Raw genomic sequence first — 21,394 nt, forward strand, 5'->3', positions numbered from 1 at the left:
CGGGAGGGCGGCGAGGAGGCTCCGGGCGGGCGACGAGGGCACGCGGGGGGCGGCGGGCGGCCCTGGAGCAGCTCCAGCACGCGCTGCAGCTCCCGGCCGAGCTGCGAAACCTCGCGGTTGAGGTGGGCGATCTGCAACGGGGACGGAAAGCGGTGAGCCCCGACGGGGCGGGTGAGACCCGCACTCCCGGGCGGCCCCGCACCTCCCGGCTCAGCCGCATGATGCTGCGCTCCGCCGCCTCCACCTCCGCCGCCAGCGCCGGGCCGCGCTCCGCAGTCCCTGCCGGGAAGATACCACACGTCGCTGGGACCCCCTCGCTGCCCCCCTCCCCCGCTGGCGCGGCCGTACCTGGTGGCTGGGAGCCCCTGGACGCGCCCTGCAGCCGAGGGGCGGCGCTGAAGCAGAAGGTTCGCGCCTCCCGGGTCCCCCCGTCGTCTTCGATCCCGTCCACCACTCTGCGGGGGGGCAGTGAGGACCGTACCTCGACCTCGCCGTGTCCACCCGATCCCCCGGACACGTGCAGCCCTCGGCCTTACCTGGGGCTGAGCTCGGGGGGCCCAGGGGCGTGTAGGGAGGGGCCGAGGAGCCGAGCCGACCTCCGGCCCCCGCCGCCCCCCGCCTCCCCCCGGGGCCGCGCCGTGGGGCTACCGCGCTCCTCTCCGCGAGGAGCGCCAGGGAGCCGTGCGGGGCTGCTACGTGGGGGCAGCAGCGGTTCGCGGGGGGCGACGGCGGCGGGCGAGCGCTGGAAGACCTCATCCGCCTCTTCCTCGTCCTCCGTGATGCAGGGGAGGGGCTGTTCCGGGCCGGCGCCGCTGTCCGAGCGGGGCTGCGGGTGCGGGCGCAGGGGTCAGGGCTGCTCCCCGTACCCCCCGGCTCCCCACACCCCACAGCACGAACCTGCGATGCCTGCGAGAGGCGCGGAGAGCGGGCGAAGCGGCCGAGCCCCTGCGAGAGAGATTCGGAGGCTTCAGCGGGCAGAGCCGTGCCCACATCGGGCCGCAGCCCTCTGTGCCCCCGGGCAGCCCAAAGCCCGACCGCAAACAGCGGTCCCGCAGCGCCGGGCCGGGCTCCAGGGCTCGGAGCTCGCAGCCCGCGCCCATTCCCTGTCCTTTGCTGCTCTCAGTGCTGTGCTGGGCCCCAGAACTCAGCCAGAGCTACGGCCGAGACCCCGCTGTCAGGACAGCACCTCCCCACGGGCAGAACAGGGCTCCTGCAGGACACAATGCGCTTTGCTTGCATCCGCCTGCGTTTGTTCATACCTCTCTCAAGTGAGAGGCAAAGCTCTTTGGTGCAGAGAGCGACCTTCCGCCCTGCCCTGGGGGTGGTGGGTGCCGGGGGGCACACTGCTCCGAACCGAGGGGGAGGAGACGATGGCCAGGGGACGCGGGGCTTTTTGTGCCGCAGAGAACCTCCCGGAACTCAACTCGGCCGCCTCCTGCGGGGGTGCTGTGCCCCTGCTACCTACCCACCACCTCCTCCCACCCCACTTCCGAGCCCCGCGTCCACCTCAGACTCCTCCGCTGCAAACGCTCTTGCTTTGGCTTTGAAAGTGCCCGGGTTGCACAGAGCTGAGAAAAGCCGCCGGGACATACCTGCACGGGGCAGCAGAGCCACGGAGCCTCAGGAGCACGAGAACGGAGCAGACGAACTCCCTATCCCGGCCACGCAGAGCCCCAGCCCTGCTCCCAGCTCTGGGGACGCGAGGACGGGAAGGGGCCTGCAGGGGAGGACACGCACCCACCTCCATCTCGCTGCCCTCCCGCAGGTTGAAGGTGAGGTCCTGGTGGATGTCCACTGCGAACTTGCTAGCGTACTCGGGGTAGAGCTGCAGCACCTCGCGCAGCCCGCGCAGCCCGATGTACTGCAGGTCACAGTAGGTCAGCGCCTTCACGTCCGCGTTGGTTTTGATCACGGGGTCCCTGCTGGCCAGGTCGGCGCCGATCAGATCCCCTTTGCCTGCAGGAGGGGATGGGGCAGGGGCTATGGCGGTGCCAGCCCCGTGCCGGGCGGGCAGCAAGGTGCTGTGGGGACAGCCCTCACCCAGGATGGCCAGCACCACGCTGTCCCGCAGCACCTCGAGGGAGCCAGAGCAGACAAAGTAGTTGGCCTGCAGCGCATCGCCCTGCCGCAGCAGGTACTCGCCCGGCGCACAGAACGACGTCTTGATGTGCAGCGAGAGGGAGCGCAAGCAGCCGCGGCTGGCGGTCTCGAAGATGGGCAGCTGCAGGATGTCCTTGTTCAGGTGCATGGCCACGTCGGCACGGAGCTCGTCGGGGAAGTCACGCAGCAGCTGGGGAGAGAGGAGCCGGGATGGGGGAATGGAGCATCCCTGCGCCCTGCCCCTGGGCACAGCTTTGATCTCTTCAGCAGCAGAACATGGACACATGCACACGCACATGCCTGCACTCCTGTCATTGGCCCTGGGTGCAGGAGAGAGGCAGGTCCAGCCCTGCCGAACCCTCCTACCTCGTTAGCATCTATGCCGTTGTTCACCGACCAGGTGGTCTGGAAGTACTCCAGCATCCTCTGCTTGAGCTGCTGGGGCAGCCGGTGCACGCGGATGAAGTCCTTGAGGTCCTTCATGCGAGTGTGGTAGAGTGAGCGGCGCGAGTACATGCGCTGGATGATGGCCGTGACGTTGCCAAAGACAACGGCGTGCATGAGAGCTGGGGATCAGGGGGCAGTGTCAGCCCACGGGGGGGCAGGGCCAGGAGGGGCTGCGCTCTCTGGCACCGTGGGGCTGAAGGATGCAGCTATGTAGTTGCAACCCCACCTCCTTCCCACCCGGGTACCCGCCTCACCCCCGATGAGCATGGTGCAGATGGAGAAGATCTTCTCGGCATCGGTGTTGGCGCAGACGTTGCCGAAGCCCACGCTGGTCAGGCTGCTGAGGGTGAAGTAGAGGGAGGCGATGTAGGCGCTGCGGATGGAGGGGCCCCCCACTGAGTTGTTGATGTAGGGAGCCTCCAGCCTCTTGCCCAGCTCGTGCAGCCAGCCTGCCAAGCACAGCCCAGGGTCAGCGCTCGCCAAGGGGCAGCCACCACTCAGCACAGCTGCAGCCCTGCCCTGGCTGCGCTCTGCAGGCAGGAGCTAGCCAGAAGTGCGGTGCCCACACTCACCAATGTCCCAGGTCAGCGGGTCGTTGCTCTCCATCTCCTTGCGGCCGATGACATACCAGATGCACGCCATCCAGTGGGCCAGCAGCGCGAACACAGACATGAGCAGTGTCAGCACCATGGCGCTGTACTGCGAGTAGCGGTCCAACTTCTGCAGCAGGCGCAGCAGGCGCAGCAGGCGCACCGTCTTCAGCAAATGCACCAGTGAGGTCTGGGGAGCAGGCAGGAGGGTGAACCTGGCAGAGCTGCAGGAAGGGCTGGGAAGGACACCTGCACCTCCCCCTGGGGCAGAAGCCCTCCACCGCTCTCCACAACTGCAGAAGGGTCATGGGCTATAGAACGGGCTGGGAAGCGTTCCCCACCATGCAGCCTTCCTTCTGCATCACAGCTAGGGCACTGAGCCACCTGGGAGAGGAGGAGGAGGAGAGCCTGCAGCAGGAGGAAGCAGGGAGCAGTGGGTTTGCTATCAGGGAATGGAGCTGGTGAAGCTGTGCTGGCAGAAAGCAGATCTAATCTCCTTTGCAAAGGGAAACCGCAGCAAGATACTGTGTCTTGCCTGCAAATATTCTGGTCAAAGGGAGCCAGAGATGCCCTGGTTTAGGCTGGTTTGGATGGCTCGAGTGCATAGTGATGCTAAGGACACCAAACTTGGCTGAGATTGTTTTCCTGCTTGGCAGCACTGCTGGGACATAAGCAGACCCACGCTTGGCTTGGGGGGGCAGTTCCAGCCCCAAGTGCTCTTTTCTTCCCTGCATTACTGCTCTGTCTCCAATAACTACAGCCACAGCCTGCACTTGCCTTGCTCTTCCTCTCCCTTCTGCAATTCACAGAGGATTGTAATGGGGCCCGGGACAGTGTCCCTGGCTGCAGTGCTCTGTGTGTGTGCAAGGTACTTGCATACTTGCATGTGTACGCAGAGTAGCACAGACCCAGACCTGCTCCGGGCCCATGCAGCTCCTGAAGCATTGCTTTGTCAGTCAGAATCACTTGAAGCTGCCTCTGGTTAAATGAAGACGTGTGGGAGGCTTCCCTCTATAGCTGCAATTCCAGCTTCCCCCGCTCCCCGCGCTGTCTCCCAGACAGACCCAGAGCAGATTCCTCCCATAGAGCCCCACTCCCCTCCCTCACCACAGTCACGTTGAAGATGTAGAGCAGGTCGAAGGGCAGCGCGGCAATCAGGTCCACGAAGAACCAGGTGGCCACGTAATGGATGCAGATGGAGTGGGGCTCATACACCACCTGGCCTGAGTGGCTCACATACGTCGTCCGGAAATTCAGGATGATGTCTGCCCCAGGGGGAGCACGGCGGCCCTGAGTGCCCCGCTGCAGCTGGGGGGCTGGGCTGGCCAAGGACATCCTCGTGCCCCAGGTGGGGGCTCGTCCCCGGGCAAAGACCTACCCAGGATGAAGAGCATCTCCACCGCGATGTCGCTGACGATGGTGCTGCGCGCGGCCGAGAGGCTGTCCTCCATGCTGGTGAAGCAGACATTGTAGGGGACGGTGACAGCCACATAGAAGGTGGCCACCAGGATCAGCCAGTCCCAGAGGGCCTTGAAGATGCTGTAGTGCAGCAGGATGAAGTGGGCTTTCTGCACCGAGGCTACTTTGTACTCAGGGATGGACGGCTTGTTCTCAAACACATTCTGGGGGAGCAGAGGGCAGCGGTGGCACAGGAACAGTCCCATTCTGCGGACCCCCTTTCCTGGGACGCCCCTGGACCCAATGACACGGTGATGGACACAGATGTCTGGCGAGGCACGTAGCACACAGGCTGCACTGAGGTCAGCCCAAAGGCAGGCACAGCATAACCAATTACTGCCATAAATTGATGTTGCACTAATGCTATTAACAGCAATCCATTGGCAGTGCCAGCCGCTGCCCTGAACAGCCCCACATGCAAATTCGTGTGTAGTGGGCAGAGCCCACCACCACCCTCTGCACTGGCATTGATAGCATTGCTGCACCCCCTGCCCCTTTCCTCCTGGGCTCAGCACTGCTGGCTGCCCCCACATCCCCGCAGCAGGCTGGCACAGTGTGCTGCTGCTGGGAGCCACTGCTCGTGCACTCAGCGCCTGGTAACAGCTCTCCCCAGGGCACCTGGGTTTCCCCATAGCTCACGCAGAAGACAGTCAACATGCAAGAGCTGCTAAAAGCTCTGCTTTCCCCACAGCACCCTCTGCTCTACTGCCTACCAAGAACCTTTGCACCAGACCATGGTGCAGGTGTCTGGGATCGAGGGCATTTCTATGCCTTGGGGGACAGTGAGGTGCATGGCATGAGGAGAGCACTCTGGCAGTGCCAGGCTCTGTGTACACCCAGCTCCTTACCCGGTTGATTTTCATCTCACCGCGGTCCCGCCGTGTGAACTGGCTGCTGAGCCGGTGCAGCACGGTCCGGCCCTGCCGCCGTGCCGCCCGCAGGTGTGAGCTGCCGGGCTTCTTGCTCCTCTGCTTCTCTGCAGAGATAACAAGCTGGGATAGTAGAAGCGCTGCCTTGCTGCATCAGGGCGGGCCCTCACCCCTGCAGCTGCAGGAATGAGCCTCATTGCTCCCATCCCCTCCCCTGGCAGCCACCTGAAGCTCAGAGAGGTCCTGGGGTCCCTCCCGGCACGGAGATGGGACACAATGCCAGGCAGGAGCAGCTGGAGCTGGAACCCCCCACCACATGCCCACTGCACACACGGCTGTGATCCTTGGATCCCATCCCCATCCCACCACCACGGCTCACCCTCCTTCCTGTCTCCTGGACGGGTCTTGCCCCGGCTCTCCGTGATGTCCTTGAAGGAGACGAGGAAGAGCACCACCTCCCCCTTCTCATTCTTGATGGGCATGATGTCCAGCAGGCACCAGAACGCGGCCCCTGTTTGGAGGAGAAGAAAGGGGAGGGAGGACAGCCCCTCTGAGGGCTGAGTCCTGTCTGGACCTGCCCCCGGGGCCCCACACCCCATGCCACTCACCGCTCTTCTTGTAGAAGCAGACCTCGGCCTGCTGCTCCTGCTTGCCCTCCAGCACCTTCTCGATGCGCTGCAGGACGGGCTCGCTGGTCTCGGCCCCGCAGAGGAAGCGGCAGCTGCAGTTCTTCTGCATCACCTCAGTGCGGGCGAAGCCAGTCAGGTCACAGAAGCCGTCAGAGCAGTAGACAATGGGGAAGCCGCGGCGAACCTGCGCGTTGGCCAGGATGAAGTTGCTGTCTGAAAGGAGACACAGCTGTCCCTGAGGGCTCAGGGCTGTTCTGGGGGGCCCTGCATCCAAAGTGTAGGGGTAACCGAGAAATCCCACCCCATCTGTGTGTCCACCTGGAAGGAGGAGCCAGCTCTCCCTCCCCCTCCCTCTAGGACCCCAGCCTGGCCCCACTGCACTGAGAGGGGAAGGAGCTCACTGCGGCCCCTGGCTCCCCTCGCAATGAGCCGCGATCCCACGTGAAGTGATCCACGCCTCCCCCTCTCCATCTGCTGCTCCCACCTCCCTGCCGGGTGCAGAGCTTAGCAGGGGACAGCCAACGCGGCCAGGTGCTGCCAGCCCCTGCAGCCCCCTGCCCCAGAAGAGGGGTGGGAGCAATGTCACTGAGCCCTGAGCCCACGCCAAGCCAGGGAAGGATGGAGGTGTGTGGAAGAGCAGTGTTCTTGGCTGTCACAGCACTGCGGGGCTCATGGCTTCCCAGTATCATCCCTGCCCTGCAGGACTGCTCCAGGCCGGGCTCTGCCAGTGGGGCTGCACAGCGCTGGCCGCAGGCTCTGTGCCAGCCAGCCAGATGGCTTTGTGCTTTAGCCCAGGGAAGGGTGCGCACAAGGGCAGCAAGGAAGTGGGATTCACGGACAGCGGGGTCTGTGTTTGCACCCACCGAGGGCAGAACAGGGGCCACCATCCAGATGCGGACTCAAGCCCAAGGGTCTCAGCCCAGCAGCCCTGCATTCCACTCCCCCAGCACCCAGAATATCATCTTCCCCATTTCACAGCGCAGGAGGGGGAGGCCCACAGCAGATTACAGTGCAAAGCCATGCCAGGACAGAGCAGCCTGGGCAAGGGCAGCAGGGAGCCACACATAGCCCTGGTGCAATGGGAGGTGCAGCAGGGCCACCACAGCACAGCTCAACCCCGGATTAGCTTGGAGAAGCAAAAATAGCTGTGACTAAGGCCAGATTTTTGCTCTGGGGAGCTGGGATTACTGTTGTGTCCAGGGTGTGTTATTAGAAAGGAAAAGAAGACTCTCATTGGGGAGCAGCACAGCCATGAAGGGGACTGGGGGGCTGGCTCTTCTGGATGAGCAGTGCAGGGCCTTTAGGCAGCAGCTGTGTGGGAGAGGCAGGGTTAAGTCGTGCCACGTATCACTGCAGCTAAAGCCCCTCTCCATGGCAGATAAAGCCGATAAGAGATACATCAAACCCACAAAGCCAGACACTATTTAAAAGCACCCGTAGGGCGGGTTCAAGCCATCGAAGGCAGGATGCTGTTGGCCACCCTCACTCCGTGGGGCAAACCCTCAGTGTGGGCATGCTCCAGACTCCAAGCATCGTCAGCAGCAGTCCCAGCATCACAAGGGATGGGAACCCAGGGAGGACTGGGAGATTCTGGGGAGGCACAGGGCTGGTGTTGGTCATGGCCCATCCCCAGGTGGCTGCGTGGTGCCAGCGCTGCCAGAAGCTGGCATGTTGCACCCCCACATAATCCCCTCTCCAACATGCCAGGGCTTTCATCTGTCCTGGCCCCAGCACAGGGACATGGAGACAAGGAGGAGCGCAGCTCCCAGGAGTGCTCCAGCATCTCCAGATGCGGGAAGTGGCCCCAGAATGGGCAGTGCTGGGCCCCACTCCACGCTCTGCCATAGCACTCTGCTGCCGGCGCCCACATCTCCCAGGGACACAGCTCCATACAATGGCGTGGGCTGGAAGAGACCTTAAAGATCATCCAGTGCCTGCTGCAAGCAAATGAGGTGCTCTTGGGGCAGGCAGAGCCCAGCCCAGCACCTACACTCCAGGAGGTGGGGACCGAGGGCCAGCACAGTGCAACACCGGGGCTCTGAAGCTCCAAACCACACTGATGGCCAGAGTGCCATGTGCCATGGGTGCAACAGGCGCGTGCTGTGCTGCACGGCCACCCCATGGCATCCCCCAGTGCCAGGGGTTCCCAGGGTAGCACCCAGCCCCCTACTCCCAGCCCTGGAGGACTCCAGGTCTGGCAGCTACTGTCGCACAGGGCACCGGGAAAACGGGGCTGGAGCAGAGCAGGACGCTGCCCTCTGCACGGCGAGCCCCGGGCTGGGACCGCCTCTCCCGGGCCCTTCCTGGGGCAGTCGGTGCTGGAGGGGCGCGGAGACCCCCGTCAGCCTCGGCCGGGCTCTGTCCCTGGTGCTGAGAGGGGAATGGGACCCTCCCGGCCGGCTCGGGGGCTGCACGGGGCATGGGAGACTGATCCCGGCGGGGGGACCGACAGCGCGGGGGGCCGCGACCCGCCCAGCCCCGGGGGCTCCGGTGCCGTCCCGAGGGGAACCGCCTCCCTCCGCCCGCCCCCCGCCGCGGTCCCGGGGCGCAGCCCTACGTGTGCCATCGAAGCGGGTGGCGATGGTGTCCAGGAAGGTGTTCTGCGGAGCCAGCAAACCCTTCATCACCGGCATCGTCCCGCCGGGCTCCGCCGCCCCGGGCCCCTCCGCAGGTGCTGCCCCAACGCCGCGGTTAAACCCGGCTCGGCTCGGCCCGGCCCGCCCTGGGCTTCGGCTCCGCCCCGAGCCCCGCCCCGGGCACCGGGAGGGGTCTCGGCTCCGGCGGGCACCGGCAGCCGCTCGGCAGCGCGCGACTCTGCCCCGAGAGACGCCGCGCCGGGACCAGCTCGGTACCCGCTGCTCCGGGAGGCAACGGCCACCCGGGGAGGGGCGGAACCCATCCTCGGGCCGGGGCCGGCAGCAGGACCCCAGCCCCGCAGCAGAGCCGCGCCTCCGGGCCCCTCCAGGGATGAGGCAGAGCCGGGTGACATCAGGCTACCGTTTATTGTAAAAGGCCAGGTGCCCCGAGCAGCCTTGGCCAGGGCCACAGGAGGCATTTAAAAGTGCTGTTTACGCTGATCCACCCGGGGACCCTCCTCTGCCCCGCAGCCCCCCACCCATCTCAGTAAAAGCTCTTTGCCGCTCCCCAGCTCTTGGTCAGGTCCTTCTCAACGTGCTCCTGGCACTCCCTGGGGCTGGCAGCCGTGCCCCTCGGGGACACCGTCGGCTGGGTGCCCGCAGCGCAGCTCGGTGCATCGTGGCAGGCGGTGCCAGGGAGCTCCTCACGCTTGCCCATGGTGAGGATGCCAGCTGCGTGGTTGCCGGAGCTGTGCAGCAGGCGGTACAGCCGGCTCTGGAAGGCTGGTGGTATGCTCTTCCTTTTGCCCAGCGTGAGGATGCCGGCGGCGTGGTTGCCCATGCCGTGCAGGAGGTCGTAGATGCGGCAGGAGCACGTTTTCTGCCGGCAGCACTCGGGCAGGCTCTGCCGGGCCCCGGTCAGGGAGCAGAGCAGCAGCAGCAGCAGGAGGCAGGTGGCTCGCTGCATCTGCCAGAGAACGGCCGCGTTGGTGCTCAGCTCCCACCCTGCAGGCCGCCTGCTCTTCTCCGCTGCGGCAGCACCCACAGCATTGCCTCTATGGGGCACGTCGGGGGGCAGAGGGGACCCGAAGGAGACCCACTCCTCCCCTCCCATCCCAGCCCAAAAACCACACTGTGAGCAGGAGTTGGCTGCAGGTATCTTCACCAACACTTCCCTGTGCCGGCACACAGCCAGCACCCTCCCCTCATCACCAAACGGGAAGAGCAGAAGGAGCACCCAAGTTTGGCTTGTGCCAAAGCGTGATGCCGCATGCAGTATGCACCCCACACCCACGCAGGGAACCCAGGCAGGGCTGAGCCCCCTGCCCAGCTCTTGCAAGACCCCAGCAGTGCCACTGGCCACCCCCAGCCCCACCTTGGCGTTGGGCACCTCCATCCTTTCGGGTGTCTTCAGGTGGCCAAGCAGCGCTGGTGCATGTCCCACTGGAGCTGAGGAGCGCAGCCGCCCTGAGCCGTGCACCGGGGTTTTATAGGGGCAGCCCTCCCCAGCCCCTGGCCCCCGCACAATAGCGCTGCCAAAAATACCGTCCGGTCTCTGGGAGATGTACGCTCTTTGTTGTCGGTAGCTCGGAGACCGGTCAGGCCTTTCCCCTCATTTGTGGCTCTGTATTATGTGGGTGCAGTGCAGGACCGGGGCGTGTGGCACTAATGAAGCCATAATTACCTGAGGGACCCGCGGCCCCACAAAGCCGCATGAAGGTCAGCGCCGGGGGAAGCGCCAACCGCTCCCAACAACGGCAGCTCACGGGTCAGCTCCACGCGGCCCCATTAGGCTAATTACCACCTGAACAAAGGGGCGCCGGGCAGCCGCCGGCTGCGTGCTGCGATGACGTGCGGGGCCGGTGCAAATGGTACGGGCAGAAGGATGGTGCCCTCATTGTCGCTGCCACCCGTCTCATTTGGTGACCCCATCCCCAGCACAGAGAGGGACAGCAGGGCACAGCGTGAGTCTCACACACTTTATAAACAGAGCGCTCCGCAGCCCCAGACCACCCCTCACTCTCAGCCCGCACCTGCGGTGTGCTCACCCGTGGGACAAGCTCAGGACAAGTTCCCTGATGCCAGGGGTCACAGCCCCGGCAGCTCCGCTCTGCAGTGGTCCCACAGCCCCTGACCCACTGCCAGCTGCCCGACGGGTGCCTGCCCAGCCCCTCTGCCCAGCAGGGGCCTGAGGACACCTGGGAAGACCCTGGGAGAAGGGACAGGGGTCGGCCAGGCCCCTTCCAGCCATGAAGGCTGTCTCCAGGGCTGGCAAAGGCAGAATCTGAAGCCCTGACATCCGGAGCCCACATCTGGGGCGGCTAGGGGTGCATGCACACAGCAGGGTACCAGCAGCCCAACCCTCCGGCCCCACAGCACAGCACCTGCTCTGGAAGCAGATGGAAGATGCCTGGGAAGCTGGAGGGAACAGGCAGGAGTGAGGCCCCCCCAATTCCCTGCAGTGCCCAGGGTGGGTCCGCAGGCAGGCGAATGACTGCACCAGCCTCACTGCAGCCCCTCGGCACCCTGCCTGTTCCCATCCCCAGCCACGCCATGGACTCTCTAGTCCCTGTTCCTGCAGCCGAGGCTGCTCCATGGGGGCCACCCGAGCCCCAGGCCAGGGTCAGCAGGACGCTGCATCGCTGCCTCCTTCTGCCTCGGGGATGGGCTCCAGCGGTGCGCGCAGCCGGGAGGGCTCCGGTGAGGCCAAGCCATTCCTACCAATGCCACAGGACTGCCCAGCATTGTGGATCTGCCAGAGGTTGTCCAGTGCCTCTGCCTTGGCGTGCTTGAGAAGGTCAGCCTGGCCCTGCCGGGGGGGAGAAGGCATCAGGGGACACAGCCACGTGCACTGGGTCCCTCTGTGCCACCAGAGCACAGCCATGCCACACAGCCACAGGGATGTACTGGGCACAGGCTCATCATGGACCACAACTGGCCTGTGCTTCTGGAGCACCCCTCAGTGTCGGTCCTCCTCCCTGCACACCAGCAGGCTCAGCAGCGCGGGGGGGACAGGAGTGCAGCGTGCTCCTCTCACCTTCAGGACGGTGATGTTCCAGGCAAAGCTCTCCAGCGCTTTCTGCAGCTTCCGTCCCCGCAGCCCCTCCTTGGCCTCGATGCGGTGCAGCTCCTTGTGGAAGTCCATACCTGGGCACATGGCACACAGAGCTGTGCTCAGCGCCATGGTGCATGGGGACAGCCACTGCCATGGGGGACGGGACCTCCTTCACCCAGCAGAGAACCTCGTGGGCAGCCTCAGAAGCCCCCAGCCCCCACCCTTTAGGGAATGATGTCCCAACACATCCCCCACCACCTTGTCACCACCTCACCCCCAGCCCTTGTTGGCTTTGGATCCCAAGGCCCTGGGATTGGGGTTGGCTGCAGTGACCCCAGGCAGAGGCATGGCCCCTCCACACCACAGCCCATCCAGAGGGACTCAGAGAGGAGCAGTCGGACCCCCCAGTGCTGGAGCGTGTGCCCCCACACTGCACCGCATGACGTCCTCGTGAGCGGGTGCTAAATTTACTCCTCCCTGACGCAGCACTGGCTCTGGGCCCACACGAGGGCTCCCACACACGCCTGCTCGCCCACACACTGCCAATCAGCTCACCCCCTCCCCGCACCCCCAGCTCCGCCGGCGGCAGCCCTGGACCCCACAGCACCCGCACTGCTGCAGCTCATCCATGGCACCACGGGGTGAATTCAGGGAGCAGCATCCAGGCACAGAGGTCATGGCTGCAGGCCCCCAGTGTGGGGGTCAGCACACCCCAGACTTCTGCCCCCAAGGAGGACAAGGGACACGGGGCAGTGCTCGCTCCTGCAGCACAGCAGAGGGCTCCCACAGCCAAAGCGGTGCAGGAGGTGCAGCTCTCACCCCAGCCTGTGCCCCCAACCTCCTCATTGTGCTCCCCGTCACTGACAGCAGCAGCAGAGTTCAAAGCCAAATGCTTGGGGAGGTTTCTGGGCTTCAATGCAGCCAAGGAACAAACAAGGCTGCTGGCAGCAGCTGGCACTGGTAGGGGTGGCACAGCATGGACGCCCTCCTCCCCATCCCCTCCAGCACCTGGCAGCCCCCCAGCCCCGCAGGGTGCCCCTGCACAGCCCTGGGGCCAACAGCCCCACGGAGCAGCCACAGATGCCTCTACAGCACACAGGACCCTGGCGTTGCCCATTAGTGCCTACCAGAAGCACAGTCCTGGGAGTGGGGCAGCGGTGCTGGGCAGCAATGGGGCAGGATGGGGCCCAGGGCCGGGTAAGGCTGCCAGCAGCACCTGCCTGTGTGGGTTCAGCCATGTGTCTTTTAAGTCATAACACTCAGTTGCCACTTCTACCGTCAGCCTCAGTCTGTTATTTCTGATGCTAATTATATTCTGGCGTTTGGCAGCTAATGACTCTTCTCCGCTTCCTCATCAGCCTCCTCCGCTCCGTGCGCTCCCTCCCAGCCCCCCCACAGCCCCCCGGCCCCAGCAGTGCTCCCTCACTGCAGGCACCGGGCAGCTCCCTGCACCACTCCTCACAGCACGGCCAGGACATGGGAAAGCCGCGGAGCGGAGCCCTGGGCTGCCCCGACAAACCTCTCTCCCGAGCCAGCCAGGCGCTGACCCTGAGCACCGATGCGTGCACCACTTGTCCTCCACTGTGCACTGCAGGTGTGCAATGCACAGAACGAAATGTGAGCACACTGCTGTGCACAGCTCCGGAGCCTGGTGCTGTTCTGAGCAGATCCCTGAGGGGACAGCATCCCCAGGCAGCTCAGAGGTGCAGCACTCAGCACTCAGCACCCCAGGAACATGCACGCCAGACCCACCTGCCTGCTGCGCCTGGATGAGCTTGCTGTGCACTGCGTCAGCGGACTCGATCAGCGTCCGGCTGGTCTGGATCATCTGAGGAAAGCAGAGCAGTGAGAGGAGCCCTGAGCCCCCCGTGCTCCCCACACTCCATGCCTGCAGAGCACTTCCCAGCCAGCCCTCCCTGCTCCAGGATGGGACCCGTCCTGGGTCTCCCTGGTGCACAGGGCTGCAGGCAAGCACCGCAGAGCAGGATGGACCCAGAGCACCCTGTCCCAGCACTTACCGTCTCATAGGCAGTGAGGACCTTGCGCAGCAGGTCAGGGATGGGGCCCTGTGCCTCCATGGGGGGGTACTGCTCAGCCAGGTTGAGGGTGACGCTGGGTGCGCTGTCACTGTGCAGCAGCCATGCAGCCACTGTCAGGATGCACTGCTTCATGTTGGCGGCGGGTGTCAGGCCACATAGCTCCTTGAAGGAGACCAGTGCATTCTGCGGGCAGAGAGCAGCATCGGACTGGGGCCAGGAGCACCCCAGCACCCCCAGCCCAGCATCGCCTCTCCCCAGACCCCTCGGTGCCAGGTGGCTCCAGTACCTGTACATTCTCCCGCAGGTCAGTGGCCTCCCGCAGGGGCTGGGTGGCCGTCCGGAAGACCTCATCGATGGCCTTGATGCCAGTGGCTTTGGTGGAGGTATATTCGCGTACCCGGCGGCCCCGGCGCCCCGCCAACCCCCGGCGGTGCCCCTTGCCCCCGCCACGGCGGTCAGTGATGGCCACGTGCACAAAGAGGGTGGCGTGGGGGAGGGGCTCCCCAGCCAGCGACTGGAGCGGGACGTGGCGGTAGCCAGGCTGCAGGCACTCAAAGGGGATGGTGTACTGCGCGATGAACTCGTCCCCGATGTAGTCGTCATCCAGCACAACGAAGCGCAGCACAGCCAGCTCGGGCAGGTTGATCTGGAACTCCAGGCTCTCATCGAAGACGGGGTTGTCCCCGCTCTGCAGGGCTGTCTTGGTGCGGTGCTCGGCGCAGTCAGCTGGGATGCCGTGGATCTCAGCGCAGACGTAGGGCTCCACCACCTCCCCCTTGGCCCCCGAGCCCTTCGGCTTGGGCAGGTTCTGCCCGCTGATGACCTTGAGGTGCAGGAGCTGTGCGGGAACCCCAGGTAGGGAGTCCTTGGCGTTGGCACTGAAGTAGGAGACCTCCTCCCGCATGATGGCTGGGCGGAGGACGTAACCGCAAGCCCCGTTCTGCCGGAACCAGCCCGCGTTGAGGTCCATCATCAGCCCCGGCGTCTGGTAGTTCATGGCCACCATCTGGCAGCCGCACTTCCAGAAGTCCTGTGGGTTCATGTTGCTGGCGTCGATGCGCATGGGGCTGGGGTAGACGCGGGAGAGGAAGCGCTTGTTGTAGCTCACCAGCTCGGCCGGGCACTCATTGGCGAAGCGGCCCGCCTCCACCTCGCTGAAGGAGCACATCTCCCAGTAGCGCTGCCCGCGCCGCGAGCTCTCAAAGTCCTGGAAGGGGACGGCCTGGCAGAGGCTCACCAGCTCCGAGAGCTCACGGCTGAGCCGCACGCGCCGCGGGACCCCCCCTTCCGCCGCCTCGCGGTCCTCCTGGCCCAGCCTCCGTGCCAGCTCCCGGCCTTCCTCCTCGTCCGACACCTCCCCCTCGCTGTCCTCGCAGCCGGGCGGAAGCTTCTTGCCCTTGATGAGGATGCGGCCCTTGAGCTGCTCCGGGGAGGGCAGGTAGGAGGCGGCGGGGTCGGGCGGCTCCAGATAGAGCTTCTCACCCAGCGTCTTGCGCAGGCACTGGGCGGCCAGGCGCTGCTGGGCGGCCGAGCAGCGCACCACCAGGCAGAGGATCAGTGGGTAGGCGGAGGCGGCGAAGGCGTGCTGGTCAATCAGCCCCACCACAGTGCGGAAGGGCACGCAGGATGCGGCTGAGGGGCTGGTGTAGACCACGGGCTCGCCCTCGGGGCCGTCCCACAGCACGAGCTCGATGCTGCGGCAGCCCAGCCCCAGCGCACTGACGTAGCCGCTGATGTCCGAGCGGCCCCAGAAGTTGTCCTCCAGCAGGCAGGCACTGTGGGCAGAGCTGATGTAGTAGTGGGAGAGAGGCTGCGCCATGTCCTGGCACACCCGGCGGTGCTGAGGGTCGAAGATGGAGCAGTCGGAGGAGAGCAGGTAGCGGGTGAAGCCGTCGATGGCCAGGTAGCCCTTCTCTCGGCCCTCTTTGGAAGGCTCGTACTTGCTGACGATCTCCAAGCACTTCTCCTCCGTGACGCCCTCCATGCCCTGCTCCACCTCCAGGAACGTCAGCAGGTCCTTCAGGCCCAGGTACTCCTTGTTGCTGGAGAACTGCACCAGCAGGAAGAAGATCTCGGGCCGGGTGCAGAGCTCACAGTATGCCTCCACAAAGAGGTCACAGGCCACCTCGGTGCCGGGACACTCATTGGCCTTCTGCAGCTCCTTGAACTTCAGCTCAATGGTGGACACCTTCATGCCAGGGTTGAGCGCCTTGATGAGCTGCACGGCGCGGGACACGGGGATGCGGCCGTTCTTCTCCAGGTCAGCGAGCTCGAAGACGGAGGAGATCCAGGAGGTGCGCAGGCTGGGGTGGCCAGTCCCCAGGGCCTCGGGCGTGTGCTTCCCATAGGACAGCAAGTACCGCAGCCCCATCACCCAGGCGCTCACCACGTCGGCTGAGCTGGCCACCAGGTCCAGGGACTCGTAGTTGTCTCCATAGATGATGGAGAAGGCGCACTCATCAGGGAACTGGTCAGAGAGGCCATTGCTGCGCAGGATGGGCGTCTTCTTGCCCACACGCACCTCCTTCACCGACTTGATCTCAATCTTGGCCTTCTCTGAGTCCTTCTTGGAGGGCTCCCAGCGCACAGAGCGCATGTCAGCGTCCAGCACGAAGAAGCGGCTATACATACGGGAGTTGGAGCGCACCTTCTTCAGCTCACAGCCCTCCAGCATGAAGGAGATGCAGGCGGCCGCGCTGTTTATCTTCCGGTCGTTGGGCATCGTGCTGAAGGAGACCGTCTTCTTCTGCATAGGCCGCTGCCGGGAGCCGTCCTGCCAGGGTGGCAGAAGGAGCAGAGCCATCAGGGCAAGGCGCCATGCACTCCCCATCCCCCAGGCTCCCACCCCAGCCCGGATGCGCAGTGAGGGGTTCCAGGAGCCCCCATGCCATGCAAAGTCCCTTGGACTCATTGGGCCCTCTCCCCTGGCCCTGGAGGCCAGGAGCTAGCTCCAGCTGGGGCCTCCCCCACTGCCAGGCTTATTTTAACTCCGCATTCCTTCCTTCCTTCCTTCCTGCTCCCGGCCCTGAGCCGGATCCTGCCCCACCGCTTGCTCACCACCGGGGGCAAAGCCATGCACAGGCACTCCCGGGTCTGCAGATGCTGGAAGGGAAAGGCCCCGGCAGGACCCCCCGTGCCCACCAGTCCCCAGCACCTCCAGGCACCAATCCCGGGCAGTGCAGGAAGGGATCCCCAGGGTGGGGAAGGGAAGACCCTATCACCAGTGGGCTGAAGCAGAGGGGGGGATGGGATGGGGAACAGCAGGGCCGGGTGCATATTATGGGATGGATTTCATTAAGTAGTGCAGCAGGGAGGTTTAATCCACTTCTTCAAGATTATGGTGAGTCACCTCTAATCTGGTGGTGACTCCGGCACATGCAGGCTCTTCCCAGCTGGCAGGGTTTGTGGACAATAGAGGGTCCCCTCCAGCACCCCAAGAGCTTTCACATCTCCATGGCAGAGCTGCTACAGCACAGGCTGGCAGCCCAGGCATGCATACCACAGCGTTTCATCCCAAAGGGTCTGTATTTGGCTCTATGGGTCCAGGCAGCCCTAACCAAGGACAATCAGGACAAGGTAACCAGCTCCAGCCAAGGGTGCATGGGAAATGATGCACCAAGAAAGGGGAAAACAGCCCATGTCCCCATCCCCATGCCAGAGCTGGATGGATGCTGCTGGATCAGAGGGAGAAGTCATGGGAACATCTAGGGACTCAGCTCAGCCTCCCCAGGCAGGGAGAGGATGCTCACCCCAAGGCTGAGCCTCAGTGCTGGGCATAGAGTGCTCAGCATCAGGCTCATGGTAAGGGCTGAGCCTCTACACCACTGCCAGGATGCTTCCTGTGAGCAGCAATCTGAGCATGGCGCTGCCTCGCAGCTCCAGACCCAAGCACCCGCTCGCAGGTGGCCCTGTTGGCAGCAGGGAGTGCAGCCATGCTCCTGTGCTGGGGCCGGACCTGCAGGCCCTGCAGACCCACACCCAGCCCGGTGTGCACCCCACCCCTGTACCGGGCCCCAGCGCAGAAAACAGGAAATCCATCCGGAAAGGAAACGCGGGGCGGGGGGCCTGCTCGCACCCAGCAGCTGCCGGGACCTGCCTCCAGCTGCTCCGGAGCCTGCCCTTGCCCACCACAGGCAGCAAACCCAGCCCTCAGCACCGGCTCAGGAGAGCCCTTGGTGTGCACCACAGCATGCGCTGCTCGAGCATCTCCCAGTGCTTGCTGCAGCTGCACGCATTCACACCCAGCTGCCCAGTGGCCTCACCCCTTAGCTGTCCACTGGGCTCACGCACAGGGTGAGCAGAGCCGCTGCTCCCAGTAGCATGTTGCTCCAGCATACTCAGCTTGCTGAGCTGGGATGTGCTGCTCTGTGCCCAGTGCTTGGCCAGGTGCGGGCAGCAGTGGGACAGGCAGAGCTCCGAAGTGCTAAGTAGGTCAGCAGCGAGGGTGGGAGGACGCGGTGCCTGCGGCTGGGAGAGCCCCGCCACCGCCTGCGGGGAGCACAAAGAATCCCAGCCACAGGGCACGGCTCCAGCACAGGGCAGCACTGCCATGCACAGTGCTGCTGTGTGCATCGCAGCCACGCAGCCTGGCCAACCATCATGCCCATGGCAATGCTGACTGCAATGTCGACTGCCGGCACCCGGCCGGGCATGGACAGCACGTCCAAACCCAGCTCCCCACACCCTGCTTGGCTCTGCAGTGTGTGCTAAGCTGCACTTTAGCCAATTACCTCCAGTGATTAGTGCCCTGGCAAGCGCAGCAACCCTAATCTCAGCCACCACGTGACCCCGCTCCTTACCCGGCTAAATGAGTGCAGGGATGGGTCCATCAGGTCACGGACCTGCCCAGCTGCTGCTCCCTTCCCTTTATCCCCAGGGGAGTCTCCAGCAGCGCAGTGGCACATAACAGCAGGACATAGAGGAACTGAAAGCCACTGGGGCTGAGGTGCACTGTAAGGAGCTGCAGCTCTGCTGCCCATCGGAGAGGAGCAGGACGCCTTGACCCGGCACGGCTGCGTTTGGTGACACGGCTGTTCCTGACTCTAAATGGGGCATGACACATCCGTAGCCATGCGCCACGTCCCGTGTCCCGGTTCTCCCTGCTGCCCTGGCCCAGGCTGGGCAGTGTGAGTGGGGTGTGGGCAGCCAGCACCAGAGGCAGCGGGAGGCCAGGCACAGCCAGGGCTCTTCTCCACTCATCTGTTCCCTGCCAAGAAGACCGAGTGACACATCCACTCCCCGCTGCACCAGCTGCCACTTCCCAGAGAGGGGCTGCAGAGCCTGGGCCCCATGCAGAGCGAGGCACTGCTCCAGAGCTCGCACAGCGAGGGATGGCCCCATGTGGAGGGGACGGACAGCAGGGTGCTGGGAAGGGTCACAGTCTGCAGTGAGAAGGAACGGGCCCAGGACCCCTCCAGCATCTTCCCAGCTCACCAAGACTTCCTGCCTCCAACTACGGGAAGCAGCAGGGAGCAGGTCCTCCAGGAGGACATGGGGACACCGCCCTCCCCGCTGTGTCCCCACACAGCCGCCCTCCCATCACTGCATGGGGCCAATGGCACTGCCCGGCACGGCCAGCCCCGGGCTCCCCCAGCCCAGCACAGACACTGGTTCTACTTTCAGATTCACTCCTCCAACCTTTTCTGGAAATCCCATAGAATAACAGAGCCCGCAACTCTTCCCACATGTGCTTCCACTTAGTCACCAGGCAGGGTCTGCCTGCCCTGCTGCCTGCAGCCCAACATTAGTGGGTATCTCGGCCCGAACTGCAGCCCGTGGGGGCCAGGCTGGCTGTGACACGCAGAGCCCTGGAACAGTCTCAGCATCCTCCGGGGAGCTGGGGCCAGACAGCTGCTCCCCAGTTCCTGCCCTGCCTATGGGGACACAGACGTGGTGGTGCGCAGAGACCCGGCTGGCGTTTGGAGAGGCAGCAGCTCCCCGTGAGCCTGGACAGAGTCCCTGCTGCTAAATGGCAGAGGATGTACTTCATCCCCCTTTCCTGCTTGGGGACATAAGAGCCTCCCTGGGGACATGGGCAGGATTGCCATGTCCAAACAGGGAATAGCAGAGGAGTGCAAGCAGCCAATGCCTGTGTGCTCCTACAGGCAGCATGCCCATCCACCGTCCCCACCAGCCTCACTCAAAGCATGGGCTCAGCCCATGTGGTGCCTGGGGCTCAGCCTACAGAACTCAGGGCTGTGGAATCCAGCGCCGCACAGAGACAGGGACCTGCAGCCTTTCAGCAGCAGGGAAAAACCAGGCCTGCAGGGACCAAGAGCCATGTGTCAGACCAGGAGGGGCTGGGGACGCCGTCCCAGGCTGACCTCCTCCATTGGCAGTGCCCCCTCCAGTGCTGGCTCGGGGCCACCTGACCTTCACCAAAGGCCAAACCCTGTGGTGACGCACAGCAGCACCAGGGCTGCGCACAGCAGAGAGGCGAGGAGAGGTGAAGCAGCTCCACGCGCTCCTGCTCATCCCCGTGGGGAGCAGACAGAGCAGGGGCTGTGGGAAGGACTGAGGACCTCATGAGGTCCCCTGGGAAAACCATGAGCGGATGGCCCTCGAGGTGCCATGGAGCCTGGGGAGGGGTCCTCGCCATCCAGGAGGTCCCCAAAGCCCAGGTCGTTGGGGCAAGAGGGCAGGCAGCACGGAGCAGCCCCCACACAAGGTATTAATAGTACTGGAGCTCTATCAGCTTAAAATAGGCTGCCAGGAGTGGGGAGGCGGGTCCCAGGCGGACGCGACCTATTGTGTCAGTGAGCAACGCCGACGTAAGCACAATTAGGGGGGCTGCTTTAGAAAAATCACACACATGACCCGCTGCCCACTGGCATGGGGAGCCCGGGGGACCCCCTTGACCCACAGCCCCCTTGATGCCCCCACCCGGCCACAGCTTGACTCCTTGGGAGGTGGCAGGGGCTGGGCCTGAGGCTCAGCGCTTTTGCAGGAGGGAGCTCAGCGGATGCTCAAGAGCCAGGAGCAGCCAGCACCCATGGGTGCCCTCCTGCAGGCTGGGGAGATGCTGCCATGCGGTGCCCAGCACAGGGGCAGCACGGCCATGCAGGGAGCTCACGAGCAGGGGATGGACGGCGCAATTCCCCGAGGCACAGAGCACGGGCCTGGCCCGGGGAGCGCACAAAGCCTGAGCCGGGTTTGCCCTTGGGGGACCCCGGCTGCGGGCAGAGCGGGTAACCCGGTGCCAGCGCTGATGGGAGCGGTGCCCGGCACCAGCCGTACACCGGGAGCGGGGTCTGACGCTTCCCGTAGCCGCTCTGCCACCGCCCGGGGACACAGCGGACCCCGGCCCGGGGGTGCCCGGGGGGCAGCAAGGGCGACAGCAACCGGCGCACAACCGCTCCGACCGGGTGGGCTCGGCCCACCGAGGCGCTCCGCAGTGCCGAGTCCTGCGCAGGTGCCGCCCGGAGCCCGGGGAGGGGGCGAACAACGAGGGCAGCCCCCCGCGGGGGGGAACCGGGAGGAAGCGGGGGGTCGGGGCAGAGCACGGGCTCTCACCTTCATGATGCTGGCACGGGGCGCGGCGGGCGCGGGGCTCCGCTCTGCCGAGTCCTCGCGGCTGCTGCTCCCCGAGCCCGAACCGGGGCTGCCGCCACCGCCGCCGCGGGGCCCGTTGG

At 64.8% G+C, this 21,394-nt stretch overlaps 4 protein-coding genes across 7 annotated transcripts in view; all 4 read right to left on the reverse strand.

Annotated features, from left to right (window-relative positions):
• The window catches only part of LOC110388418 (potassium voltage-gated channel subfamily H member 4-like), a 2,698-nt gene extending 1,441 nt beyond the window's left edge, over positions 1 to 1,257 (reverse strand). The window contains exons 1-5 of the mRNA XM_021377645.1: positions 1,195 to 1,257; positions 898 to 1,113; positions 537 to 826; positions 349 to 455; positions 43 to 279 (exon numbers count right to left, since the gene is read on the reverse strand). Coding sequence (XP_021233320.1) covers positions 43 to 279; positions 349 to 455; positions 537 to 826; positions 898 to 1,113; positions 1,195 to 1,257 — 913 coding nt within the window. The remainder of the gene's footprint in view (positions 1 to 42; positions 280 to 348; positions 456 to 536; positions 827 to 897; positions 1,114 to 1,194) is intronic.
• LOC110388540 (potassium voltage-gated channel subfamily H member 4-like) lies at positions 1,110 to 8,776 on the reverse strand. Of its 2 annotated transcripts, XM_021377933.1 has the most exons (11): positions 8,651 to 8,776; positions 6,073 to 6,306; positions 5,844 to 5,975; positions 5,444 to 5,571; positions 4,516 to 4,759; positions 4,245 to 4,402; positions 3,120 to 3,327; positions 2,802 to 2,996; positions 2,467 to 2,666; positions 2,041 to 2,290; positions 1,110 to 1,956 (listed from the first exon to the last, which is right to left on the reverse strand). In XM_021377933.1, exons 1-11 carry the CDS (start codon positions 8,724 to 8,726, stop codon positions 1,508 to 1,510), a joined length of 2,274 nt encoding a protein of 757 aa, XP_021233608.1. In that variant the 5' UTR covers positions 8,727 to 8,776; the 3' UTR covers positions 1,110 to 1,507. The 2 variants fall into 2 exon arrangements, with proteins under 2 accessions (XP_021233608.1, XP_021233607.1); XM_021377932.1 differs by having other exon boundaries at positions 1,110 to 2,290.
• Positions 9,077 to 10,492, reverse strand: HCRT (hypocretin neuropeptide precursor). The gene is made up of 2 exons (XM_021377926.1): positions 10,045 to 10,492; positions 9,077 to 9,636 (listed from the first exon to the last, which is right to left on the reverse strand). Exons 1-2 carry the CDS (start codon positions 10,063 to 10,065, stop codon positions 9,214 to 9,216), a joined length of 444 nt encoding a protein of 147 aa, XP_021233601.1. The 5' UTR covers positions 10,066 to 10,492; the 3' UTR covers positions 9,077 to 9,213.
• Positions 10,635 to 21,394, reverse strand: part of GHDC (GH3 domain containing) — a 15,549-nt gene continuing 4,789 nt past the window's right edge. Inside the window, exons 1-6 of one of the 3 annotated variants that reach the window (XM_021377925.1) lie at positions 21,276 to 21,388; positions 14,050 to 16,536; positions 13,743 to 13,946; positions 13,477 to 13,552; positions 11,707 to 11,816; positions 10,635 to 11,478 (exon numbers count right to left, since the gene is read on the reverse strand). In XM_021377925.1, the coding sequence (XP_021233600.1) occupies positions 11,293 to 11,478; positions 11,707 to 11,816; positions 13,477 to 13,552; positions 13,743 to 13,946; positions 14,050 to 16,536; positions 21,276 to 21,281 (3,069 nt within the window). In that variant the 5' untranslated portion in view covers positions 21,282 to 21,388 and the 3' untranslated portion in view covers positions 10,635 to 11,292. Of the gene's footprint in view, positions 11,479 to 11,706; positions 11,817 to 13,476; positions 13,553 to 13,742; positions 13,947 to 14,049; positions 16,537 to 18,562; positions 19,136 to 21,275; positions 21,389 to 21,394 lie in introns of those variants that run through there. The other 2 variants (XM_021377924.1, XM_021377923.1) reach the window with 2 other exon arrangements.

The sequence above is a fragment of the Numida meleagris genome, chromosome 26 (genome assembly GCF_002078875.1).
Source record: "Numida meleagris isolate 19003 breed g44 Domestic line chromosome 26, NumMel1.0, whole genome shotgun sequence".
NCBI classification, from domain to species: domain Eukaryota; kingdom Metazoa; phylum Chordata; class Aves; order Galliformes; family Numididae; genus Numida; species Numida meleagris.